The sequence below is a fragment of the Morus notabilis genome, unplaced genomic scaffold (assembly GCF_000414095.1).
Source record: "Morus notabilis unplaced genomic scaffold, ASM41409v2 Scaffold818, whole genome shotgun sequence".
In the NCBI taxonomy this organism is placed as follows: domain Eukaryota; kingdom Viridiplantae; phylum Streptophyta; class Magnoliopsida; order Rosales; family Moraceae; genus Morus; species Morus notabilis.
The window spans coordinates 195,756-212,240 of NW_010358179.1; the positions used below are offsets into that span (position 1 = coordinate 195,756).

The 16,485-nt window shown below is 35.6% G+C and overlaps 4 protein-coding genes across 6 annotated transcripts in view; 3 read left to right on the top strand and 1 right to left on the bottom strand.

Moving 5' to 3' along the window:
• LOC112090427 overlaps nucleotides 1–1,114 on the top strand; it is a 5,210-nt gene extending 4,096 nt beyond the window's left edge. Inside the window, exon 5 of the mRNA XM_024161701.1 lies at nucleotides 1–1,114. Coding sequence (XP_024017469.1) covers nucleotides 1–815 — 815 coding nt within the window. The 3' untranslated portion in view covers nucleotides 816–1,114.
• A 150-nt stretch (nucleotides 1,115–1,264) lies between these two features.
• LOC21395787 (7-methylguanosine phosphate-specific 5'-nucleotidase) lies at nucleotides 1,265–5,851 on the bottom strand. Of its 3 annotated transcripts, none has more exons than XM_024161702.1 (11): nucleotides 5,683–5,851; nucleotides 4,922–5,204; nucleotides 4,693–4,840; nucleotides 3,993–4,053; nucleotides 3,777–3,915; nucleotides 3,442–3,565; nucleotides 3,163–3,219; nucleotides 2,956–3,052; nucleotides 2,413–2,620; nucleotides 1,916–1,976; nucleotides 1,265–1,498 (listed from the first exon to the last, which is right to left on the bottom strand). In XM_024161702.1, exons 2-11 carry the CDS (start codon nucleotides 5,143–5,145, stop codon nucleotides 1,433–1,435), a joined length of 1,185 nt encoding a protein of 394 aa, XP_024017470.1. In that variant the 5' UTR covers nucleotides 5,146–5,204; nucleotides 5,683–5,851; the 3' UTR covers nucleotides 1,265–1,432. The 3 variants fall into 3 exon arrangements, with proteins under 3 accessions (XP_024017470.1, XP_024017471.1, XP_010090479.2); XM_024161703.1 differs by having other exon boundaries at nucleotides 3,777–3,909; nucleotides 5,640–5,851; XM_010092177.2 differs by having other exon boundaries at nucleotides 5,640–5,851.
• Nucleotides 5,852–7,908: 2,057 nt separating this feature from the next.
• LOC21395788 (putative disease resistance protein At1g50180) lies at nucleotides 7,909–12,797 on the top strand. The gene is given in 4 exon segments (XM_010092178.2): nucleotides 7,909–8,042; nucleotides 8,044–8,173; nucleotides 8,254–8,821; nucleotides 11,080–12,797. Coding segments are annotated over 4 exon segments (2,550 nt in total).
• Nucleotides 12,798–16,015: 3,218 nt separating this feature from the next.
• The window catches only part of LOC112090431 (protein N-lysine methyltransferase METTL21A-like), a 1,403-nt gene continuing 933 nt past the window's right edge, over nucleotides 16,016–16,485 (top strand). The window contains exon 1 of the mRNA XM_024161724.1: nucleotides 16,016–16,485. This exon is cut by the window's right edge and continues 933 nt beyond it. Within this exon, the coding sequence (XP_024017492.1) occupies nucleotides 16,222–16,485 (264 nt within the window). The 5' untranslated portion in view covers nucleotides 16,016–16,221.

Here is a 16,485-nt window from a genome sequence, read left to right on the forward strand (position 1 = left end):
AGCGGTTCCCCGATAAACACTTTGATCTCGAGACTATCCTGCAAGCTAAAATTCGTCCGCTCACCGTGGGTCATGAGAAATCCTTCATTGGTTTCTTCCATCCTGAAGGACTCCAAGAAGGGGAATTTGACTTCCTTCATGGCGCCATGTCATTCGATAGCATATGGGATGAGATTAGCCGTTCTGCATCGGACTTACCATGCAATGATGAATCTTCCACCGTATATATTGTTAGCTGGAACGACCATTTCTTTGTCCTAAAAGTAGAACGCGATGCTTACTACATAATCGACACTTTGGGTGAGAGGCTTTTTGAGGGGTGTAATCAGGCTTATGTTCTAAAGTTTGACAAAGACGCAACAATCTGTAGATTGCCGAAAGAGACTAAACAAACATCGGATGAGAAACCTACCACTCATAACGGACAGGCAAAAAATGATAAGGAAAACACTCATAAGGGACGGGCAAAAGATGATAAGGAAACTAAAGCTGAAGGGGTTCCTATAGAAGGCAAGATTGAGAAGGCAAACGATGAAAAAGAAGAGGAAATTGTATGCAAAGGCAAAGAGTCATGCAAAGAGTACATTAAGAGCTTCTTGGCTGCAATTCCTATAAGAGAATTGCAGGCTGATTTCAAGAAGGGCTTGATGACGTCAACCCCGATTCATCACCGGTTACAGATTGAATTTCATCACACTAAGTTACTGCAGCCTGCAGCCGAATGTTCAGCGAATGAAGTCACTGCTGAAGCACCAGCAATGGCAATGGAAATGGCGGTGGCGGTGGCAGTGGCAGTGGCAGTGGCAGTTGCATAGGGTGAACCGTCTTGTCATTTCTATTAACTGTCGTTATCCTAATTAATTTGCTTCTCTCGTTTTCTTCTGTTGTCTTTGTAGAGGCAAATGGGTCAAAACTGAGAAAAGCTTATTTGAGCAGTGTATAGGGGCGCTTTCACTTCTACTTGTAAGTTCAAGAAGTGTAAGCCACTTTTTCATTTTCCAAGTTTTGGTAAATTGGGTTTGTTTTTGGAATTTTTTCCATTTGGTCTTTTTCCATCTCTAATAGGGATGAAAATGTAATAGAAAATAGGACTGCTAACTTTTTTTAGAACCTCATTACCTACCAACTTGTGTGAAGAGGATCCAATAGATATCTTTATGGTAAGTGCCGTTGAAGATGAATATGAAATATAATTCCATACTATACAATAATCAATCAAAGATTAATATAGAGATTCTTATTGCATATAGAAAGTGCAAAGTTCCCAGAATCCCATCCAAATAGGTGGCTACTAACAGAATATCATATTGGCTATGGTAATCAATTATGTTGGCTGATAAAAAGGGTGAGAGAGAGAGAGAGAGAGAGAGAGAGAGAGAGGGCTTAAAGACAAGCTATTCAGCGTAGGACGAAAGGTTTGGGCTTCAGAGGCTCAGACACCATCACTCGACCACAGCTGTGAAACAAGCTTGACGACCCCCGACATCGGCGCATCATTCTGCATGCAATCAACGGCAGAAGAAAAAACTTCCAAGTTAAGCTCTAAAAAGCCTGAACTAAGAAGCTTCCAACATACAAAATTATCCAAATGTTGAAATCTTGAATTTAATAAGATTAATATTTTCTAAGAAGCCTGTTAACCCTAACTATATATTCTCCAGGAACGAGATGCCAAAAAGATCAAGCAGATAAAATAAAGCATCCCTGGCAGATCACCGTCAAATACAAGTTCATATATAAATTTTTTTTTTTAATTACAGAACTCAAAATTTTTTCTTTCTTTGAGTTCGAGTAACATCACGGCGTCACATGAGAAGAAGAATAGTACTGCATAAACATTGGAAGTTGCTGGTTTTGGACAACTGATACAGTTGATGAAAAGAAAGCATAATCTTGCCAAGTAAGTTTAACTCACCAGGTAAACAATATCGAAGGCATTGCGGTAGTTGTCAAGAGAGTTTTCAATGTTATCGTTCCTGAAACAGCAAGTAACAGAATTCACCAATAAGTTTCTCTAAGCACGGAAACCTATGTACAAATGAAAAATAGCTATAATTTCTCTCTCTAGAATCAACAGACAACAAGAGAAAGCAGACTGGGCATGTCATTTCATCAAAGAGGAAAGTAGAGGAAAACAAAAGCTCTAATCCACAATCTTTTTCAGTGCCAACGACAGGAATAATCGCAACAGACGCTGGGAACATTAGTGTTGCAATAGATTCTTCTTATTTTCTTCTTTTAACGAAAAAAACTAGTTCATTGCTTGTTCCAGTATGTAAACAAACATATACTCCCCAACAGGTACACAACACAAATAGAGTATACGGCTCTAAAAGAAGCAATTCTAAGGGCCTTGTCAAATAGCTCTTTTATTTGACAAATAAACTATGTGGGTCGACCAAATGTACTCACAGAAACCCCACAGAGATTCGAGTCTCATAGTTCAGACCATCAGACATTCCAAGGTCCCCGAGATGATCGCCCAGAAGCAGCACGTTGGTTCTCGTCTTGACCGAGGAATTGTCATAAGTTGGCCCATCTACATCGCCCAATTGATCGTGAAGAGGAGCTGCCATCTCAAGAGCATGCTCATTTTTATTTAGACTATGAATTGTCTTCCCTGCATACAAAAATAGTAAAAGCAAAATAAGTGCTCACTTCATCTTTAATAGAATATAAACTAAGTTTGCATCCAATTATTGAAACAAAGAGAGGTTACCGATATCAAAATTGCTAAAATGAAATTTCAAGGCAATGATTGTCAAGATTAAATAAAAAAGAAGAGAAAAGTGAAAACTGTATGTTAGCCAATAGTTTAGGAAGAACAAATTTTGTGTGGACTGCTATGGAAGCAGAATACTAGCGTTAACTGCTCTATTCTCAATTTCGAGCAAACAAAAAAAAAATAAAAAAAAAATAAAAAACTCATGTTCACGATCTAAAAGGATGAGATACCTTTAAAAGCTACAAGATGACCACTTTCATTAAATACCATTCGGTTTGAGACAATCTTCACGTTCTTAAAAGATTTGTGAAACTTTTGTCTCAGGACCTGATACCGCGAAAGAAGGGACATCAAAGAAAGTTGCAAACACAATCCAGAAGTAAAAACATGAGCGCAAAATAATATGGCTTCGAAAAAATTGAATGTAGAACACTGACCTCCTCTATTATGTCTGCAAGTCCTGCAGAAAATATAAGTATTGGAATGTCCTTTTCCTGCAAAAAGCAGGGATCATTTTGTAGTAATCAACACACAAAAAAAAAAAGGTTTAAAACAACCTAGAGTTTAGAGTAATGACATCATGCACCGCGTAGCAAACATATCCTTCTTCAGGATACAATCTCAGATCAAAGAATCAAACAGTCAAATCAAGGTGCTCCAATTCTGAGGCATATTTATCCATATAGGAAACAGGGTTCAAGTAAAATGAGTTTTACCTCCAGAAGCTCAAATAGTTCAGCAACACCTTCTCTGAAAGCAATTATAGAATCAGCAACAGATTGCTTTATTGCATCACATGTAAGTCCTCCTTCAATCAGAAGAGCGTGTGTTTTTCCCCACCTGCATCAACATTCAACGCCATTGGTAAATCTCTATGTTTTGATTCACGATACACGTAAGTAAGATGTTCCAGCATCAAAGGAACATGAACGAGCATTTTAGATCAACTATTTTTTTTAATACTTGATTACATTGTAGCTGTGTGGAGATAGTTTAGCGGTTTTAATTTATGTTGCAATGTGTTCACCAGTTGAAATATACAAATGCATACCACTCTTCCATCAGCTTTGTTTTCTCGTCGATTGGAATTGTTGGCGAAAATTCTAACGGATGATAATGATAATATAAATCCCTCCTTTTCTTATCATATTCCGGATTCCCCTGTCGCAAAAGGCCATGACTACCTATGGCTGTTAAGTTATTAAGAAACTTGAACCAAAATCCTACACAGAACTTCCAAGACCATACAAGTACTTGGGAAACTTACTTGTCCCCCGACGACCATTGACCCAATACCTAGTTAGTGTAGCATCAAAATCTGCAATTACCTGCCACGCATAAGACATAATAAATGAACAAATGGGTTTACAACAAGAAAGATGAATGAACCAAACAATCAAACTAACAAGAGTAACAAAGACTTCGGAGCATTACTTTATTACTACCAATGACAAACACAATAGATAGACTTGCTAGACTGCAGTCCTACTTTGAAAAAGCAAACTGTTAAAATATAAAAACTAATGTCGTCTCATCTCCTAACAGCTTAAGCTTATGTGAGAAATAGTTAACTAATAATTAAAATTAATATGTATTGTATGGATGTATATATATATATTATATATGGATGTATATATATATATAGATATATATATATATATTTCAGGCTCATAAATAATATATTCAGATGTTGAGCTTCCCATTAACATTCGCCACACGATTATCCATTGTCTAAACCACACAAAAACTAAGGTTTGGCCCTCCTAAAACCTTAAAGCTTACACAAACTGAAGTATATGTGTGTGTGTGTTAAAAAAAAGGACCACATTTTGTACATACAAAATCAACTATAAATGTGATAGAGGTACCATTTTTTATACTCTCCAATCCAGTGCTTCAAAAATAAGATGATAAATATAAAAAAAAAAATGAAAAATGAAAACAGAAACCAAAGAAGAAGCAATTACTTGGAGTTTTGTTGGACCAGCCGTTCGAATAGCAGAGATTTTATCGTCCAAAAGCTGAGGATCAGCCACCACCACCTCACAGCCATCAGAAAGACCATTTCCTAACATTTTAAAGCGATCTTCGAATCTACCACTACTGAACCAAAGCCTGCAAAATGCAAATTATTAACCACAGACCAAAAAAACAGAATAACCAAAGACATTATTAAGAGTTAGGAAAGAAAAGGACCTTGAAGATGAACAGAATTGGGTGGTCGGAAAGCAGAGCTGAATCCGTTCAGAGCTTAAGTTTACGGAGACGGTTTTGAAGAAGCTCTGTAGTTGGTTACTCATTTTCGAGTGACCATGTTTTTTTACTCTTTTTTTTTTTTTTTTTTTCGTTATTTTCTTTGACGTCTGAGTGGGCATCTTATTATGCCGGCCAGACGGGCTTTGGTGTCTGGGCTGGCCCATCTTTGACGTCTAAGTGGCCATCTTAATTATTACTGACAATTACACGCAAAATTTCATACCTGCTTTGAAATTTAACAAAATATTATAAATAAAACAAAAATGACATAATAATATCAGATTTTATACTATATAATGATATAACTATTATTTTGATGATATAAAATTTTGTTATTTTTATAATATTTTAAAATTTTTGCTACATTTAAACTTTGATATTCAAAATTGGTTATATGTGCAAATCATCCAATTTTATTACAAACTGGCCCATCTTTGACGTCCGAGTGGGCATCTTATCGTGCCGGCCGAGCGGGTTGACCCACAATCTGTATTTTTAGTTTGGTGTCTGGGCTGGCCCGGCCCAGACACTTATGGTTGGTTTGGGCTTGAAAGACAACTGCCCCGACTTTAAGGCCTCGATTGACTTATGGCCGACAAAAAAATTTGAAAAATACTAAAAGCATTAATAGTATTCGGTAACTGCCCATGATACTGACCGATAATCGGCGGTATCCATCGTGATACTGGTTGGTTACTGACCATGATACCAGCATCCTGCTGTGATACTGGCTCGTATCCATTGTTGTCGACGCTGCCGACGGATTACCGGCCTGTAATCAACAGTATCCACAGTGATACCAGTTGGTTACTTACCATGATACCAGCATCCTGCTGTGTGATCAGCTGGTATCCGATGATGCCGACGTCACCGGCGAAATTAAAAAAAAAAAAAAAAGACAAAAAAACAATTCAAATATTACATAACATTACAAAAAAATCATAAAAGTTTGCAAAATTGGAAGCCTAATGGTGATGAGGTTTTACACGGAGATTTGAGGTCTTCAACTCTGAATCTGCAGATCGAGGCGGCTAGGCGTGAATTTGAAGCGGCCTCTTTGGCAACGAGTCTGTGGTGCTGCAGATCGATTGGCCCTTAAGAGTCGAAGGTTGATCCAACCTAGTCTTTAAAGCCCCACAAACCAACTACATAGGCCGTTTTGAAGGTAAAATTTAAAACGGAGAAAGAGGAAAATAAGCTAAAATTTGAGATGAATTAAAATTAATAGGTCAATAGTTTACATAAGTTAATAAATAGGTCAAATTACTGTTTTTGTCCATAACTTGTCTGGTTATGAACCATAACTTGACAAGTTATTGTCCATAAATTGTCTGGTTATAAACCATAACTTGAGAAGTTTGTCCATGACTTATCTATGACTTATCTGGTTATGAACCATAACTTGACAAATTATGACCTATTAATTCCTATAACTAAAAATTGACCTATATATTTTTTTAAACTTTTCATATTAACCTATTTTATATTATTTTTCAATTTAAAATTAAGAATAAAAAGGGACTTCGGGCCCACTTGGCACGTGAGTTTGGTTAGGACCGAAATGATTGGGCTTTGAGTTGGCCCACTTTGCCCAACCCGAAGTTACAGCACTAGCCATTGAAGAGCATATCGTTGCAAATGTAAAAATTAATTAAGATCAGTAGCTCTGCAATTGCCTCGTGAGAGACCACACTTCATGTGTAATAACCTGAAAATTTCAAATACTAAATCTTTAATTTAATCGAGATTTACAACTCTCCTGACAACATTTTTGTATGTCATAAAAACTTCGTGACTTTAGTATTATGAACGGTTGAAATTAGTGATCACATTTATTAAAAAAAAATCCTTATGTGTTTATTTCAAGTGTAATTTTGAGTAAATTTTGAATGCGTCCTTAAGATAGTTTTCATGTCACCAGGATTTAAATTATCCTAAGAAAGACAAAAATAAAAGAGAAAAATACATAGTTTTTCATGATTTGGTGCAAGTCAATTATTTATGTTCATTCTAAAGAATTGAGTGTTATTATTGTCTTTTATTTTATCTTTATTAATTAAACCATAATTGTTTATTTTTTAGTAGAGTGTCATAAATAATATTTTTTACCACCTTATATGGTATTCTAGTTTTTTTTTTTTTTTTTTTTTTTTTTTTTTTTTTTTTTTTTTAGTGCTAAGGAAATTATCTCAAATGAATGAGGACTAGGATTAATGAATTGGATCAAAGGTGGATAAATTGGATATAGGAAAAAAAAAAAAAAGAAAGAAAGAAAGAAAAAGGATGACATGATGAGAGGTGTGAGTGGGACGAATTTTTGGAGCCAAAATTGTTGGAAATTGCCATTATATATTCATGAAAGCGTTTTCATTTTTTGGTCATTGGAAAACGTGAAAAACGTTTTTGAAAACGCTTCCAAACAGCCAACATATCTCAGGCGCTAAATGGTTTTCCTTGCCTTGATGTCCTCCAAATTCTTTTACCCTCAATCGCGCATATGTTGACAAAGAGCCAAAGAAATGAATGATAATAATTCTTTTAAGCTGAAAAAAATACAAAAATATTTTGTTGCCTTTGCTTTTTTTAAGTGAGAGATTGTGTAGCCGGATGCTAAGTTGTGCATTACAAGTAAAGCAAAGAATGGCATTAATAGACAAATCAAGAAAGCATAGAATTCCCTAACTCTTCCTCCCTCTTCAGACCATACCTTTCTTGTTGCAGTCAGTTCTTGAAGAAATTACCTTTTAACACTTGTTTACACACAAGTCATATTCTTCATATATTTACATCTATATGACTTCTATAGTATACATTTAACGGTTCTAGTTTTCTAATTTGTTTTCCACAGTTAGTAGCCAAAGAACTCAATCACCAAGAGAGAGAGAGAGAGAGAGATAGGGGGGAAAAAATCTTCTTTCTTTGGAGATATGGCTGAGGCTGTTGTTTCCTTTGTGCTCGAGAAAGTGGGAGAGTTGATCATGGACTCCATCGTAAGCGAAGCAATGCTATTGTATGGAGTCAGTGACCAAGTTGACACTGCAAAACGGGAGCTACAACAGATGCTGTTTCTTACGAGATGCAGATGCACAGATGAGTCGTGGAGTGGCAACCGAGAGTTTGCGCAATTTCGTCTCAGAAACAACAGAAGGTGCTTATGATTTGGAGGATGTCATCGCGACATTTTCCTCAGAAGTAGTCAATCGTCCGGGGACAAAATCAGGTATCATGAATGTTCTCAAGAGGTGTGTTTGCTTACTGAATGAAGGACTTAGAGGCGAGCTTATTCCCACATTGTTGAACATGACATTGTTGGATTTGATAACAATATTAAAGAACTGGTGGGACATCTGACATCAGATGACAATTCCCATCGCGTTGTATCGATTTGCGGGATGGGCGGTCTAGGCAAGACCACAATCGCAAGAAAGGTCTATCGACGTAGCGAAATACGTGCTCATTTTGGAAGTCTTGCTTGGGCATCAATATCGCAACAGTGTCATGTAAGCAGTGTGTGGAAAGAAATTTTACTCAAGCTTTGCGGGGACGAGAAAACCGGAATCAGAGAAATGGAGGAGGAAGAAATATGCAGAAAGCTCTATAGCATCCAAAAAGAAAGGAAGTGTCTGGTAATTCTTGACGATATCTGGACGACCGAAATGTGGGATCGTCTAAGCCCTGCTTTTCCAAAAGATGGAACAAATAGCAAAATATTGCTCACTACTCGGACTAGAGATCTAGCTTCGCATGCAGACAGAAACGCCATCATTCATGAGCCTCTCTGTCTCAATGACGATGAAAGCTGGGAGTTGTTTCAGAATATTGTTAGAGCGCCTCAAACAAGTAATATTTTACTCTACTCACAATATTTACGTTTATTAATTTTCTGTTACACCGATGGTAATTTGGTAGGACCTCAAATTTAACCTTACTTTAGTTTGTCGTTATTGAATATAGTGATGAGTAAGAATCATTCTCGCAGAAGAAGAATGATAAAAAAAGATGGTTAATGGATTAATTTCCACCTTTCGACAATGGACTTACGATGAAATTCATCGATAAAATTCCTAATTTCCTATAGAAACCACCAACCGTAGATAACAATAAGCTCTGATATTTCAATCTTTCCTTAATTTAATGTTAAATAAAACAAGCTCTTTATTTAATCACTTTCCCTCAAATAACCTAGAACAAGCTCTCTAGATTCAATTCAACGGAAGCATTAAGTTGAGAAAGATAGGTTTATCTAGGCAATAAACATACAAGCTTGGAATATTCAACCTAGGTTATGTTCCACGTATAATCACACAAAAGCCTCCCGCAATTATTGATCATAATTCGCTACCGATAATTAGAAACTCAAGACAATTACAGATCAAGAATTCCTAATCTAGTAATAGATAATTTCTAAATCCTAATTGGTTGCGCACCTAGAAAAAATAAGAAAATAATCATGAGCAATTAAATTGAAAGAACATAAACAATTTCTATTGAGAAATTGAAAACAATATAAAATCATTTAAACATAAATTCCATGTCTAGGGTTTCGACATCACCCTTAACCAAAAAGAAAATTAGCATAACATAATGATAAAATAACACGAAGAAAAATAAATGAAAAAAACATGGAGTTCAAAGGAAAGAAAAGAATAAAAACTCTACGAATCTTAGAACTCACTTTTTCTCTCCAAAAAGAGGCCGGAATTTCTTGGAAAAAGATCCCTTTTTAACCCCCAAAGTCTCATATTTATAGATTTCTATGTTTGGGTCAATTAAGGTGAAATTCGGAGTCCAAAAACCTAAAAATTCAAAAGTTATAGTGAAGTAGCGCCTAGGCCTTGATTTGTCGTGCCTAGGCCCTGGTGCCTTGGATTTTTGGCTTGATTTTGTGGTTTTAAGCGCCATGGTGCCTGTTTTCAAGGCCTAAGCGTCCGAAACTTTTTCAAATTAATCCTTTTGAGTTTCCAGACTTGTTTTAATTTCTAAAACACCTATAAAACATAAGAAGACAAATAACCACAAAATACTCAAGAAATAAGCAAAGAATCATGGGAAAATTTATCAAAAAACTATACCAAATTACGCACTTATCATACACTTTATTTTAGATTTGTGAAATCACACTTTTACAAACTTTTCATATAAATGGCATATGATTGTTTACAATGGTTATGTGCATTTAGTAACACGTTCTCTACGAATTTCTTTTGAACTATTTAGTAACACGTTAAGATAATCTAAGCCACATCTATCCAATTAGAATGCAAATTCTCTGTCTTGCTTCGCTGTCCCTTTTTCTGTCTACAGCGAACACATCATCGATTCAGTAAAGGAATTATTTCTCCGTTCATTTTGACGTTTAGTTAACTATTTCAACCAAAAGGGCAAAAAAGAAAAAGTAACCAATTTTAGTTTAGAATTTTAAATTTTAATAAAATTTTTTTTAAATAAAATTACATCTTAATTTAAATTAAAAATTTAAATTAACAAGTTAAACGGCCTTTAATATTCTCTTAAGCTCTCTCTCTCATCATTCTCTCTCTAAGTAAATCTCTCTCTCGCCCAAAACATAAAGTACAGGAAAGAAAACAAAATCAGATGCGCCTTTCCTCTGTTCGATGTCCTTCCCATCTTTCTCCTAAGACATGTTTATAGCGACTGGAAATCTGGAAATTTCCTTCAGTTTTCAGTTAAAAAGAGTCCCTCATACCCTCTCTGATCATAAAATGAAACCCCATATTTGTTTCACTGGAAATGAAAAATAAAATAAAATAAAAAATAAAAAACCCAAACTCCCCATATGCACCTCTATTGATCTCCACTTTAATTCAAATATCAATTTTGTACTTTTTAATTTTTTTAAGAAAGTAATGTTCTCAGGTCTTGATCTCAGGTCTTTGCATCATCAAAAAATTATCACGTCAATTATTTAATTGTCCGTCAAAAAAAAAAAAGAGAAAATTATTGAACTTGAATAAACTATTGCATTCATCCAATTCTGTTGTATCTATTAAAAATGAAATGAAATGAAAATACTTGTATTGCATCATGAAACATTGCAAATATGCAATTTCATTCCAGCATTGTTTTGGTGTTTGCAGATCCGGAAGACGAAAAAATAAAGGAGGAACTAGGGCGGCAGATGCTCAGACATTGCGCTGGTTTGCCATTAGCTATCATTGTACTCGGGGGACTTTTATTCAAAAAAGAAACAGCTGTGGAGTGGGAGATGTTTGGTAAGAATGTCAAGAAGCACATCAGTGAAGGAAAAGGAAAAGAGCTGCAAGATTCCAAATACTCAGGTGTCTCATGGGTGTTGGGTTTAAGTTATGATGAGTTGCCATATTTCTTGAAGCCATGTTTCTTATACTTGGCAATTTTTCCGGGGGATTCCGAGATAAGGACACATGAATTATGTCAAATGTGGATGGCAGAAGGCTTCATATCATCTGAGGAGATGGGGTATGACTACTTGCACGAGTTGGTACAAAGGTGCATGGTTCAAAGAGGAGTGCTGAGTTCAATAAACAAAAGAATTAGAACATGTCGGGTTCACGATCTTATGAGAGATTTGTGTTTGTCTAAGGTTCGAGAGGAAAACTTTTTGCGAATCACCGATTTCTCAAACGGACACATGGCCACAGATACTTTGGCATCATCTAAGGTTCGTAGACTTGCCATGTTCTATTTCCGCAGCCATTATGAATTGCCAGCCATCAGTAAAGATGGCAGCCTTAGATCTTTTATATGCCACTACGAATTTGACTCTCATCCGACAAAAGTGGGGCCGTGGTTTGATTACTTTCGTTTGCTAAGGGTTTTGAAGTTGGAAAATCTGGGCCATTCTTTTACGCTACCCAGAGAAATTGGAAAGCTCATCCACTTGCGGTTCTTACGATTGCAGGGAAAAAATTCAGCTGAACCATTTCCATCATCCATAAGAAATTTGACAAGCTTGCAGACCTTAGAACTAGACCTACAAGATTGCGGATTTGATTTTCTTAGCAAAAATGTGTCGAAGTGGAGGTTGGAACAGTTGAGACATCTATATTTACCATCACCTTTGTACAGCTCTTGTTTCAAAGTTAGTGATAAACAACTCTTGTTGGAGAGTGCTGGTAGTCTGCAGACACTAGTCAACATTTCAACTTCATACCCTGGTTTCAATGGTTTGGCACGACTGACACGTCTTACGAAGTTAAAAGTTGTGTTTGACGAAGATTGGCAAGGAGGTGTTACATTTAACTGTCTTCGGTTTCTAAGGGTGGAGGTTGAAGCGCCCAATGGAATAGACATTACACCAATCCTATTGAGCTGTCCTCAAATTTACAGACTAAAAGTGAGCGGTCGTATTCCAAAATTTCCAGAAGACTACAGCCAATTCTCATCAAACCTGTTAAAGCTGACGCTTATAGGAACATGGCTAAAGAATGACCCCATGCCTACACTAGGAAAGTTACCAATGTTGAGGATCCTTCGCCTTCTCAACAGGGCCATCATAAGCGAGGAAATAGTTTGCTTGGGAGGAGGTTTTCCACGACTTGAATCTCTTCACTTTTGGGGGGTTTTTCTTGAAAACTGGAGGGTGGACGAAGGAGCCTTGCTCAGTCTCTGCCATTTGACTATTGAAATGGATCTCACTCTAAGGAGACTTCCAGAGGGACTAAGATTCATTGCAACTCTCAAGGAAATTGTGCTAGATCATATTCCTGTGGAACTAGTAAGGAGGTTGAAGGAAGGAGGTGAAGATTTCTACAAATTTCGGCATGTGCCATCTCTTGTATTTCTACATCCCTATATCCACCGTACGTATTCATAAAACTTGAACCAGAGTTGATTTTTTCTCTTCTTTTTTAGCTTTATCTTTTCTATTATCATTGCATTTTACACCCAACTAACTCTTTAATTTGATCCATGTTGAGTTTCTTGATACATGCCATCTATACCCTTGGAGAGATACTGTTTGTATTGTTCTCTGTTTGGCTCCGTGTATTCTATTTCTTGCTTCATTTTATTTTTCTTTTCTCTCTCTCTCTCTCTCTGGATTTTTTTTTTCCCTTTTGCTCTGCGCTTTCGTGTTGACTTTGGTGGATAAATGATCTCTTGGCTGACTTTCAATACCATATTCTTGTCTTTTCGGATTTCGTCACTCAACTGTAGATCTTCTTCATTGTGTTTTCTATGTTTTGTTTGCTTTTAACCTTTTGGAAAAGAAAAAACAATGTCGAAAAAAGAAAACAATCAAGCGTATTTATTTTCAACGTATCAAAACTTTATAAGTACGATTATCATTTCTCAGTTTCCTATAAAATTTTATGTATCGTTTTACATTCTTTGTGAGGAAAAAAAAATACAGGAGATCTATGGTGTATGAACTGATTGCTATACTATCTCAAACCCCTGAACAGATTTTTGAGAGATCGAATAGGAAGATACCGCAAGAACTAAAGGAATGGTTTCCTCTATTATGTTGTTGTCAATAGGTAAGCTTTTGGCTCCTTTTTTTCATCTATTTCACAGAAAATTTGACATGATTTTTGAGGCAGATAAATCTATGTGAACGCCTCCTGATAAATCGAACGTAGATTTTAGTTTTTGGATCCTGATTTTGAGCTAAAATTTGTTTCTCTCTCATGAGTAGTCTGTTTTCTAGCATGTACACTCTGGCATAGCCAAAAAATTGTTCTCAGAGGGAGCATGAATTAAATCAAACGTTTGAACTAAAATAACACTACTAATATTATCATTCTTGTCATCATCATCTATCTATCTTTACCTTTTCCAAATGAACTAAGATTGTTATCAAGTCTAATGCAGTTTTTACAGTTTACAATCCACGACATTACGTGGTTGATATTTTGGTTCTTTGGCATTCTATTATCATTCTTGTCATCATCATCATCATCTATCTCTCTTTTCCTTTTCCAAATGAACTAAGATTGTTATCAAGTCTAAGGCAGTTTTTAAAGTTTACAATCCACGACATTACGTGGTTGATATTTTGGTTCTTTGGCATTTTTTAGTTTGAAATAAGGGTATGGTAAAAATGTCAAAATTTGGAGCATAATCGAAAGATTTTTACAAAATAATCATGCACAAATATTGCAATTAGAGAATTTCGAAGGACGAAAACTAAGAAAAAAATGTATAAATTGGCTGTTGGGAATATATTTACAGAGCCCTGAGGCGCGATGTGGCTCTGCCACTGCATGTACATAAAGGAATATAATTTTAACTTTCCCATTTGGTATATTTGGTGCTTCCTTCCTTTTACCATGTAGATCAAAATGAACAATTACTTTTTTCTTTGTTCCCATTTTCTGTAATATGACTATAGCTTTCATGTGATCCGTTTTTACTTTGCAGTGCAATGTTTGGCTGATCACTTCACTCTTTGAAGGGATTTGATGGGATTTGTCCTTTGATTCTTTCACTTTTCGTTATTGATCATTCGTGGCGCTTCCATGTTACCCTTCCCTAGAATCGTTTACGGCTTAGTAGGGAGGAGAAGCATAGGATCCTGGATTACTTTTTTTCCGGTGTTGCTTTCTGTTGTAGAAAACATTTGGGATAGCGTCATGTTCTATGTTTATTTATTTATTTTATTTTTTGTCAGCTTTATTGAATATATTGTGATCGAATTGGTACAGTTGTTATTTAAGTTTCCTATTTAATTGTACAATCCGGTGTTGCTTTCTGTTGTAGAAAACATTTGGGATAGCGTCATGTTCTATGTTTATTTATTTATTTTATTTTTTGTCAGCTTTATTGAATATATTGTGATCGAATTGGTACAGTTGTTATTTAAGTTTCCTATTTAATTGTACAAGCCACTGTTGTTTATATTGTTAACCTACATTGAGTATCAATGGAGTTTGAAATCATGCTGTTTTAAGTTGTGATGGGTTCTAGAATTTTAAAAATTGAGCAGAAAATTCCACACAATCTTTTCTTTATAGATAGATTTTTCACTTCCCAAAATAAGGGTTAGTGACGTGTAGGCTTGTTTAGAAATTAAATCTAATTAAGAGAATAATTAAACATTTGAAAATATGAAAATCAATATCAAAAAATTAAATCATTTAGGAAATTTCTAAATAAACCCCACATTTTGATAAAATTAGATTTCAAAAAAGTAATGGGGATTTCCTCAATTTCATGATAAAACAAGTTTAAAATTAAGCCTCTGGCATCATTCAAGGATTCCCCACAGGAAAATTCATATTGTTGAATACGTGAATAAACAAAGAAATGAATATAGACATAAACCACAGTTTAGAAATATTTAATGTTAGAATCCATAAAATTTATATATGCCTTGAGATGTACAACAAGGATGAGAATCAGTGCAACTTCTTCTCTTGAACCGCACAAGATAGCGTTACCAGTAGTTGCTACCTGCTCGGCACTGCTTCTAGTGTCGCCTGTAAGGGGTTTAAAACATTGAAACAGAAGAAAAATGAGCGAAAGACTCAGTAAGATATAATTTTTAAAAATTTTATAAATTAAAGAGTACACGGTCCGAACATACCATTCGGAACCAAACATCCCTTTACTGAAAGGAAAATAATCTTAAATTTCCAGTTTCATGCATCAACATGTAATTTATGAGCTATTTTAATTTACTTACAGCATTACAAAGCCTTAATATAACCACCGAAGTGGTCCGTACAAGTTTTGGGACCTGCCCCTAATGATACAATTTCCATATCCCGATCTCTAGGCCATCAGTATTTTACAATTTCTTAAAATATCTTATTTTAAGAAAATATATCTGTTAAAAACTTAATTCAATTTATTAAAAATTCAATAGCATATATCTGTTAAAAAATGTGTATATTTTCACTTAAAATATATACATTTTCTTTTATAATAAAATATATAATATATACATATTTTAAAAAAAATATACACATTTTAAAGAGAACACATACATATTTTGAAGAAAAAATATATAAATATAGCTCTAGTCCGGTACAGGACTGGAGACTTGGCCCATAATTTTAACTTTCCCCTTTGTTTTAATTATGTATTAGGAATGATTGTTATGATGGTACTTGACCATGTAGATCAAAATGAAGAATTGCTTTTTTCTTCGTTCCCATTTTCTGTAATATGACTATAGCTTTCATGTGATCCAATTCATATAAAAATCCTATATTGCTAAATCAGACAAACAAGCCCTAAAGAAGCGCTCAAGGAAAGCGAAATCCAATCCTTTTCATTGGCGGCGGCGGATCCGAATGGCTACTACTATGTTCGAACAAGACGAAGATGTGGAAGACATAAACCCCTTCACCATGCTCCTAACACAAGACGAAAATGGCGATACCAAGGGACATTCTACGCTACATGCTAGCGCAGGGGAGCCACAGTTGCAGCAGCATTATATCCGCTCGATTGACACCGAGTTGACAATCAGACAGCTCCCATCGCAAGGCCTTTCGTTCCAGCTATGGCCGGCAGCCACAACGCTCGTCAACCTCCTCGACGACCACCGCCGCGAC

What these genes read in the sequence shown, in the direction of transcription:
- LOC21395787 (XM_024161702.1), bottom strand. Translation starts at nt 5,145, where the DNA reads ATGGGCCAGCCCAGACACCAAAGCCCGTCTGGCCGGCATAATAAGATG. An exon ending in AACTATTTGAGCTTCTGGAG is followed by an intron (nt 3,220 to 3,441) that starts GTAAAACTCATT and finishes TGCTTTTTGCAG; the next exon opens with GAAAAGGACATTCCAATACT. An exon ending in CCTTCGATATTGTTTACCTG is followed by an intron (nt 1,499 to 1,915) that starts GTGAGTTAAACT and finishes GATTGCATGCAG; the next exon opens with AATGATGCGCCGATGTCGGG.